This window comes from Ptychodera flava, chromosome 11, assembly GCF_041260155.1.
Source record: "Ptychodera flava strain L36383 chromosome 11, AS_Pfla_20210202, whole genome shotgun sequence".
NCBI lineage: Eukaryota > Metazoa > Hemichordata > Enteropneusta > Ptychoderidae > Ptychodera > Ptychodera flava.
Window position 1 is genome coordinate 1,292,468 of NC_091938.1, and position 10,305 is coordinate 1,302,772.

General features: G+C 38.7%; 1 protein-coding gene across 1 annotated transcript; it reads left to right on the top strand.

The window, feature by feature from the left end:
- The first annotated feature begins 1,360 nt into the window (after positions 1-1,360).
- LOC139143231 (galactosylceramide sulfotransferase-like) lies at positions 1,361-10,057 on the top strand. The gene is made up of 3 exons (XM_070713380.1): positions 1,361-1,581; positions 5,361-5,511; positions 6,657-10,057. The coding sequence occupies exons 2-3, from the start codon at positions 5,381-5,383 to the stop codon at positions 7,720-7,722; spliced, it is 1,197 nt and encodes a 398-aa protein (XP_070569481.1). The 5' UTR covers positions 1,361-1,581; positions 5,361-5,380; the 3' UTR covers positions 7,723-10,057.
- Positions 10,058-10,305: the final 248 nt, after the last annotated feature.

Consider the following 10,305-nt stretch of genomic DNA (forward strand, 5'->3'; position numbering starts at 1 on the left):
AAATTCCTAAATCAAATTCATTGTTTAAATGTATATAATTACACAGTCCGAAAATCTTTAAAAAACGCTTCATATGCCATGTTTTCAAAAAATTGAGCTATTTTTCCCAGTATTCAAAGTGTTATAAAACTTACATTGTGAACTAGGCATAACACTTATTTCTCTTTGTCAACTTGAAAACTTCGTTTTTGTGAACAAAATGCTCTTTTCTGCTTGTTATCACCTGTTCAGACAGAATAAATCCATGTTCCTATTCTGTTTTATATATTTTCGGTCAATTCTGTTGTTTTTGCGTTAACTCAATACAAACTTTTGTAAAATTTGACCCCCTCCAATCATGGATTGCAAAATTTGACCCCTTCTCCAAAAAATGGTTTTGTAAAAAGTCAACCTCTCCCAGATGTCCACCGGCACCCCCTCCCCGTAAAAAAACAAATGCTCCCTCTCAAGCCTGCAACCTGACAGATGTCAAAATACACTGCTGACACAGATCGTTTCTTCTCACATTTTTGGCAAATGGCGATATCTGATGGTATTCAAATGAACTCAAAAGCGCTACATTCACATTTTAATCAGCACGATGCAAAAAGTAAAACTTGATTCAGTTAACCCAGCGTACAATACACCATAGCAGCAATGGCACTAATAGCGAAGAGTAAGTGTAGGTAAAGAGACAATTGCCGTTAGTAAACCATCAATTCAAAGCAGGCGTGCTTGAAATCGCCCCGGAAATATTAACGATTTTATCAGCATATCTGTGATTTTAATTGCACTTTGCGTCCCCTAACCCCGGAAGGCTATTGCTATGATTGACTTCAATAAATGCATTTCTATCGAGTTTGTACGGGATAATTAGAACATTTCTTTTCAATACAACAGGTAGGAACTCATATTTGGCAGGATTAAGACTTGATAACCAAGTGGTAGACCAGCTAACGATTATATTTGTATCAGATTGCAGTTTTAAAGGGTCATTATCATAATCAATAATGCGATAAATCTTCATATCAATCATCAAAGAGTAACGAGTCAGAGACGAGGTTATCACAAATGTTATTCATGAAAAGAATAAATAAAAGCGGACCAAGGTGAGATCCCTCAGGAACGCCAGAAATAACAGCTGTCCACTCAGAAAAGACAATTTTTAAAATCACCCTGTTTAGCCTATTAAAAAGATACGAATTGAATCATTAGGAATGAACGTTCGTGGAGCTCTTGCGGGAATGCCCGAAATCGGCAGATTTGAATGTTCTCATACCCTCAAGGCATCAGGTCTGTACAAAGGGCAAAGGTCCTTGGGCGGCAAGACAGCCATTGTAGACCATACAGTGGCCAATAAAACACTCGGCATGCAAACACTATGGTTATGTTACGCAAATAGCCTCGATTAATGAGAAAACCCCAGATCGTAGCTTTACGATGTCTTGCAAGCCAGCGAATCGGATATCACAAGACGGGCTCGCTCGTGAAAGTCTTCACACAATGTGCAAGTTCACTCACTGAGAAGTCTGAGGAAAGGCTTGTCTAAGACTACCAACATCAAGTTTACATATTTGTAAAAGGCGACGGAGACTTAACAAGGTAATCGTATTTTTCGTTTTAAAAACATTGAAATTTGTACACCATCACTATCAAAATATTCAGTCATTTCAGAGATCTGAAACAATTTTATTGATACGAATGGCAGGAGTATCATGGCTTTGAAGGTGACGTTAAAAAGAGTGTTCATCAGACCAAGCACCTGCAAAACTAGACATGTGAGATAGCCGTGGTTTAGTCTTACATTTTTACCTTCACGCATCGGTGTAGGTACTGAAGAAAGGGTTGGCCGCTCTTTTGTCTTCGCGTCAGAACATGTCGCCCTCAGGCGACCTCTCTTGATCTGCAAATCAAAAACAACAGTGCACTGGTGAGCAGGTACTTACATAACACGGTTTAGCGAATTCCTTTGTCCGTTTTCTTTCATCTTCGTTAATGTTCGTAAAAGAGTCGTGTTCCATACGCAGCTCGTTCATCTGTCCGGTCTGTTATGCACACAAATCCGCGGTTCCTCGAATTACCTTTCGCGCAACACTTCATCCAGGCCGGTTGCCATTGATTCGCCTGGGTCGCTATCATGGTTCTCGTCAAGGCACGTCTGCCTAGAACCGGAGAACATCATCCTCGTCGAAAAAAAAAATCGGTACCAAACACAACTCCGTTGCATAACAAACTACCATTGGGTCAAAGCCTCCTTTGGCTGATCGCCAGTAATAAGCCTCTGCCGGAACGTCGGTCTTCGTCCGTGAAAGACCGGAACGCGGGCTGATGATCGTCTCCGCGCGCCGCAGTCATTACCCGGTTACTACTTCTACATGCGCCAAATTCGTCATCGTCGTCGGTGACAATGTGAATTACATCAATAGTTTGTTTACATTTTCAAATTTAAAAGACTCTACGCAATATGCCCAATTAAAGTCGTTCAATGTATTTCTGCTGCCATGAAATCATATTAGTCGTCAAATACATCACGTCAATGTTCGTCATCAGAAGATTCCATTCATTACAAAAGTTAAATGTGTAAATGTCTTCGGTAATAATACATAGAAACGATAGAACAGCAAACAGTATACATACCGATGGAACACAACAATGGCAAAGGCTGGCTTGAGTCGATGCCTTCCGCTGCTTCACCAATATGTAATATGGCTTGTTAGAGTGGTGGTAAGGTCACAATCGTTCCGGTACGTCTATTCTTCGTGGTCGGTCTTTGCTCTTCCACCTTACTCGTGAAACGGGTCCGGTAATAACGCACATACAGGCGAGTGTTACACTACATTGTTGAATCACAATATCTCTACATGATTACAATGTCTAGAAAGGTCGGCTGTCTACAGAGACTGTCCCACCACAAGCCAAACAGACTGGGCTTCTCAGTGAAGTCAGTACATTGAAGGTCTCAGAGTGTCTACATCTCTGTGTCTAATCGAATTTGGGGATGTCTCTAGCTAGAAAGAGTATAACCTAAATCGTCTCCAAATCTACATATTATCATGCCTTTGGTATACATCTATAATTAAATAAAGACAGTCGACGAGGCAAACTTCATATTCGTAAATGAAGCCAGTGTGAGGTTTGAACAGTGTTCACTTTGTTCTGATCGTACGGACGAAAGTGAAGTTAGCTAAATTGGGTGATGTTCTATAAAAATCTAGTGTTTGAAATTGAACGAAATCAGTGAACATAAATCATATCGAGAGCGAACGTACAATGCTTGATTAGCTAGGCCGTTACCTGCCGCCCAGCTTCAAGTACACGGTCACGCAATCGCAAAATCGTCAAAACTTTACCTTATTAAAAGGCACAATATTTTTATTAAACGAGCTTTTTCTGATAATCCCATCTCTCTGTTTAATAAAACGATAATTAAATCGCACCATTGTTCTTCTTAAGCCTCGATGTAAGCATCAATCTTTGTTGGTACACGTTTGCACATTCATCAGGTAAAAAAATAATAATGTATATCAATATTTGTCATTCTATAAGCTATATAATAAAACCTGATGCAGATCTTGCGTACCTTGGTCGTACGGCGTACGGACCCTAGCACGCTCGGGCCCTGCCCTGTGCAAACTGGGTATGCAAAACCTGTATCAGAGCCGTCAAGGTTATTGTAACATGCCACATGCTCATTCCGTTTCGCGATTCGCAAGAATACGTCACGTGACGACAATATAGATACGTCTCGTCCCCATCGGATCGACAAAAGTGACGTCAGAGGGTATTTTTTGAAAAGCTTACAGGCGGAAAAGATTAAAGTGCAGCTAAGGATGTATGCTTAGAATATTTTTTGAAAGAAAGTGGTACAGCGTACAACTGAAACCGCTGTGAAAACATCGCCTAGTAAACTTGTCATAATGGATTGTTGCGGTGCAAAATATCAAAACACATCAAAAACTATATAACATAATACAACATGAGCGTGTGGTGTGTTATAAAACACCTATAAACTTGTCTTTATTCGGGCTATAGCGCCCGTTTATTACCCCTCGTGGCCGTGTGTTACCAGAAACTCATCGCTATACCCCTCGGCCTACAGCCTCGGGGAATAGCGATGTGTTTCTGGTAACACAGGGCCCCTCGGGTAATAGACGGACACTATAGCCCTCATGACAAGGAAATAGGTGTTTATTATGACATACTGGTACTTAAACACGTCCAGTCAGGCTGCATTCACAAAACCCCAACAGTCACTAGAAAGGACAGTTTTCTCAACAGCGGAGTTGGGTAAGTAGAAATCATGAAGACCTTAATATGTTGCCTCAGTGTGGCTGCTTAGACCATGAATAAATTGTTCGGAGAGCGCGCCGAAAATGGAAATGGCAGGAAATGAAAGTGCCAAAAGATATTTGGAAAGAAATTTGATATTCAATAAATTTCAAGTCTCCCCCTCTGCAACGTCATTTTTAGATCTCTTATTGGCATATGAAATCCCCCCCCCCCGAGGTGTTTGCGAATGGTACCTTAAACCACAATATGATCAAATTAACATATTGTCACATATAAGGTCTATCATGCAGACGGGTCTACACTAATTTCATTCAAACTTGATAAAGCCAATATACCATGACATACCAAAGTATGTCAATTTGTGTCGCAATCGCAGCCAGTCGCAATCTTCATATGTTCAAGGTAATTATGCAAGAGTGTTTTATCATGTATAAGTTAAAGATGATATGATGACAATGATATACACATGAAGGTCAAGTTGTATCATGATACGATCAAGCGTGGTGCCAGGTTACTATTTCAATGATGTTTCATGTCCTCAGTCATGCATTACTCAGACATGTCGGTACCGATTCCATTCAAAGTGTTACAAGAACATTCTGCTATGGTATAAATGTGCTCTTCAATTTGTGTTGAGCTGTAGTAATTGCACGAAATAAAGACAATTAGTTTTACAATTGATGTGGGGATCAAAACCTGGGGAAAATCAACCGATCGGCTCGGAACTATCATTGTATTATTGCATTGAGTACATATACAAAAAAAATCGCCACGTCAACATGAGAAAATATATGTAAAAATAAACTCGAAACACGTTGAGTTCTAAAACTTGAGCTGTTCAGAAACATCTTATTAATTATTGGTATTTCAAGATTACCGATCACTATTGACCTTACTTTAGTAATCATTGATATTTCAAGAATAGCTGTCAGTATTGATTTCATTTTATCCTTTCACGCACCTTGTGCTCTCTTTCTGCGGGTGAAAAATGTTCCCCCTCGCGGTGAAAGCGAATAAAATGTCAAAGCTGTTATTTCTACCCACTAATTTCGCTTACCTAAGTAGCTGTCAATTCTTTTCATTCCTCCCAGAAAAACCCACACAAATCAGCATGGGTGTTACAAGAAAGAAGGCTTTCCTCTGCATCATAGTAATAACATTTTTCGTAATGGCTTGCTACATTGTTATGTTGAACGGTGGCTTCGTCACTTCAGCGACGAAGTTGAGCACATCTTTTCGTCGGTAAGTAATGTTATTTACAGAATAACGTTTATAGTCTTAATGACCTCTTTTCATAGAATTGCAATCATCCAGAAATGGGTAATGACGTCATCATTTAAAGTAAGGTAGCTTTGAGGAGCTATCAGGATGAAAGCCGATCAACGAAGAATGTAATTTTGTAGCCAGTCAGGCAGTTTCACCGTTCACAAACCTGGGTGCACATTGTACCGAAACCGTTTTTTACTTACTTCCTATGTAAAGAACCAAAGTAATTGCTAAAGTGAGGAGGGAAATATCGATACAACACACATTATTTATACTTTGTTAATTGACATCACAGTTATTTGTAATATTCTCCGATATATTTTTGATTCTACCCAATCAAAGAAGAGGCTTTTCGCTGGTTAGCAACAACGTTAATTTGACAATGGGCAACAGCATGTGTCAATTTTAACTCTCTTTAAATTTCCAACCATTTTTTCAAATTTGTCATTAAACCACAGAGTGTAACATCAATGTTGAAAGATTTATTGGTATAGGACTCAGTCGATAGTAGCACGTCTATTTCAGGATTTTAATGCGTATATGCCATATATTTACCAATTTACACTGTTTTTTTCTACTCATGATCAAGCGCAGACCCATTTTACTGTTATGCAGTTTAAACTTCGACATGCTGTTTTTGTTTAAGATAAAAATATACATATAATGTACTTCGTGATTCGCTTGTTGTACACATATCGTGCTTCGTTTATTTACAAAATCTTAAACTAACAACAAAAGAATTCATTTAATAAATGAACATTCATTAAAAGGAAACATTATCTACCATATATTCACTACAAGTATACACAACTACTACTTAGAACTGTACAATTTATTATACCTTGCAATAGATTATCCCACAATTAGATCCATAGGCGTTGGTGGCATTCCCAGCGCTACTCCATAGTTATCCAGTCTTCATTTCTTACCTTTACTTATGCCATCTTGTGTGCAATCAGACAACTCATATCAGGCAAATTACATTTATTGCTATGATTGTCGAGGATGTATTTTTCAGTTGTAAAAATGCCATAATCAAATCTATTCACGTTCATAAATCCACAGAACTTTTAAGGAAGGGAGGTCTGTTTTATGACGCTCATTTGTATGATTATTTCCAGGTTTACCTCGGATGCTTTAAGAAACGCCCCCAGACCCCATGGAAAGAGGAGGATTTCGTGCACAGAAATCACTCAAATAGTATTTATCAAGACTCATAAGACAGCTAGTACTACAACCAATTCTGTCATTCAACGTTTCGGATACAATCGTAGTTTGGCGTTTGCCTTGCCGAAGAAAGGGCATCGCTTCGATGAGCAGCACTCTTTCTCTCATAGAAATCTACAATACCGAAGACCACCAAGTAACAAGAGCGCTCATTTTAACATTATAGCAAGCCATATGATATACAACAGACCTGAACTTGAAAAAGTTGTTCCTAATGCCACCTATATCACCATAATACGAAGTCCTGTACAGAGGTTTGAATCAGCTTTTGGCTTCTTTAAATATGCAAACGAAGTTGGACTAAGCGAAAGTGAAAACGCTCTCGAGGAATTTATGAAGGAACCTGACAAACATGCCAAGAAAGTAGTAGGACGAAAGAGATATCTTCTAAGGAATGGCATGTCTGTTGTTTTGGGATTTGATCATCGCTTTCATGACAATGATTCGGCAATTAATGAAATGATTGACAAGTTGGACAGGGAACTTGATTTAGTCTTAATATCTGACTATTTCGATGAATCGCTTGTGTTGTTAAAAAACGTTTTATGCTGGAAACTAGATGACCTATTGTACATCAGCAAGATCATAAGATCTAAGAGCAAACGGTATCCGATATCGGAATCGGTTGCTAAAAAGATTTTGAAGTGGAACAAAGCTGACGTCAGGTTGTACGAGCATTTCAATCAAACCTTTTGGAAGAAAGTTCAAACTTACGGTGCAGATTTCTATAAGGATGTGCGTGAGTATCGAACCCGTTTGCAAGAGTTTCAAGAAGATTGTGGCGAAATCAACCCCAAAAAAGTATCATCCGGACAACGTGTAGATGCACTTGTAATGAAGGCGGATGCAAGCGCTCAATGCAAGCTACCGTTCTTTAGTAATGGAAAGTTTAACGAAATGCTAAAGAAGGAGGCTTGGAAAAATTACAAATTGACAAAACACCATAAATTACCGAAGTAGACAAATAATACCAGACACAGCAGTTTCCCATACAAAGGATGACAGCTACATTCTGTTTTCATCAATCCATACGCTCTGTGTCAACAGTATAATCTTATGATTGGAAAATACACAACAATTTTCAGCAATAATGCTTATTTTTGCCTCAATACAATTCATGGACTGAAACCCTGTCAAGCAAGCAGTCCAACACAGAAGAAAAGTTATATAACAAATTACATGAACTTTCACACTGTACAAAAGCAATATGTTAGTGCGGAAAGTGCCACATCACAACCATGTATACATGCACTTGATAACAGTTCTTTCACGTATTTCATGCTCCTTGTTAACAGTACGAAGTAATGATTTATATTGCAAAATACATCAGATCAGTGTCAAGAATGCCTAATGCAAGGGAAGAATATTATGAATGTAACCTGATATTATTGTTGTATGAGAAGGTGATCTGTGACATATGAGAAACTTGGTATGATTCGTGCTCTAGAACATCTGTTGTGCAATGCTTAGTGTTTAATCTATTTTACAATAAAATATTCAAAAGCGCTTTAGGCATCATTTTACAAGTGGTATAGCCACAAACTGATGACGTCAAAGATGTGCGTACTTATTGAAATGTGGTACAAGGTTACTTTCTAAAAGGGGCGATAGATTATTTTGGGGGTAAGAGTTATGAATTGGGGCTTTGAAACTTAGGGGAAATGATTGAAAAGAAGGGTCCCATTTTTACTATCTTCACTCCTTTCCTTCATTTTTAGTATCCTATTACTCTATTCATGTCTTCTTCAGACGCCCTGATACCTATGTGGAAGCAACGATTGATTAATGACAGGGAGAGAAGTGTTATTTATCAGTTACGCTTTTTTTACACAACAACTAAAACCACTGCCGGGGATCAAACCCAGCACCTCCAGCATGTGAAGCACTACCTATAATCTGTACACAACGAGTACAAGTTGCGAGAAAGGGATGCAATGTTTCATATAAACGTTAGGATGATAATGCTAAGCAGGAACTGATTAATTTATAATATTCACTTGTAATGATTTGAAAGTCTTTTACGCGTTTTCCTTTTTTATTGAATTTATGCCTCTGTATTGATTGCTTTATTGCCTGTCTTTATTTTTTCTCTGCATTGTCGTGTTTGTTGTGCAAATTTGTTATTGTTTGAATATTTTTCATATTATTTGTTGTATTTGCATAGTTAAAGTATAAAATTGTCACTTGTTTAGGATGTTTTATATGTTGAAAACTTTGTGTTTGACATTTATTATTGAATTTGTCATTTGCTGCCTTTTTTACGATACGAACGTTATGTGTTCCGTTTTTGACAGGATACACTTTTAGATAAAAGTGGTTCATCACCAAACATGTATGAAATGCAATATTTCATTGCTATTGTAGGTGAAAACGTGAACAACAATTCGTTAGATATGCCACGAAAATTAGATTATAACAATTCCGCCGATCGACGAAGTGAATTAATTACAGAAGCAAACGAAATACGCTGCCAATATAATGATTTAGGTCCATATACTGTCACTAGCACGAACTTCGTCAGATTTTTAGCATTCCCAGTGTCACATATCAGCGGCAGTGGCCTCCTGAGCTGTAAACGTAGGCGCGATATTATTTTTTACACCGTCTCAAAAATTTGGCACGATATGGTGTTATGTGCAGTAGTGAATCGATAAAGGGGGCTGTAAACTGGAACGAGAGAGAATTAAAACATGTTTAACAAAAGTGACATCATATCCACGCCTTAGCTTTTTCGCTGAAACGCCTCCGCCACATGAACTCATAAAGATAAGTTGGAAATAAGTCTGAAGATGTGAAGCCCATCCAAGTTCGCTTGGCATGCATCCATATGCCTTCCAAGGTGTTGGTGTGGGCGAAGGTTTGAGGATCCACCAAATGAAAACAATGATTAGCGGTGAAATGAAAGAACTGAGGAGACTTGGACAACGAAGAATAAGCCCCCCACCACTCATCAGAATAATACTGATACTTGGAGGAGCAAATCGATAAAAAGCATTGGCATTACGTACGCCGGTCAACAGAATTATCATTTGCATATGAATGAACTCTGAATCCTGTTATGCAACTGTGCCGTCTTTGGCAACGACTATATTGAAAAGGGGTAAATATGGCCATCGCCGTCGGGGTCAGTTTGTAAATGACAACAAATTTGATGAATAAAACGTGAGAGGGAACATATTGAACCCGGAGTGAGACGGAATTATTGCCGCGGTCACATGAACTAATTAACCCTAACCCTAAAAAGTCTGTGATGGTCTTCATTTGCTTGATTTTGTGTCGGGTGAAGCACAGTGGGAGCCAGAAATTGGGGTTAGCTGACCTAATTGTCGGAACTCCGCTCGCTTCGCTCGCTCCGTTCCGACGATTTGGTCAGCTAACCCCAATTCCTGGTCCCCACTGTACTTCACCCAATACAAAAACTAAGCAGTCGGAAATTGTGACAGTGATTTGAAGAAAGTGCACATTTATGCTATTTTAACCTTACTAGTTAGTCAGTGCCGCAATTACGGGGCGTCTGACGTCATCAGTTTGTGGCTATATCAC

Coding starts and splice junctions, on each gene's coding strand:
- LOC139143231 (XM_070713380.1), top strand. CDS start 5,381: ATGGGTGTTACAAGAAAGAAGGCTTTCCTCTGCATCATAGTAATAACA. Junction 5,512..6,656: donor TTGAGCACATCTTTTCGTCG/GTAAGTAATGTT, acceptor GATTATTTCCAG/GTTTACCTCGGATGCTTTAA.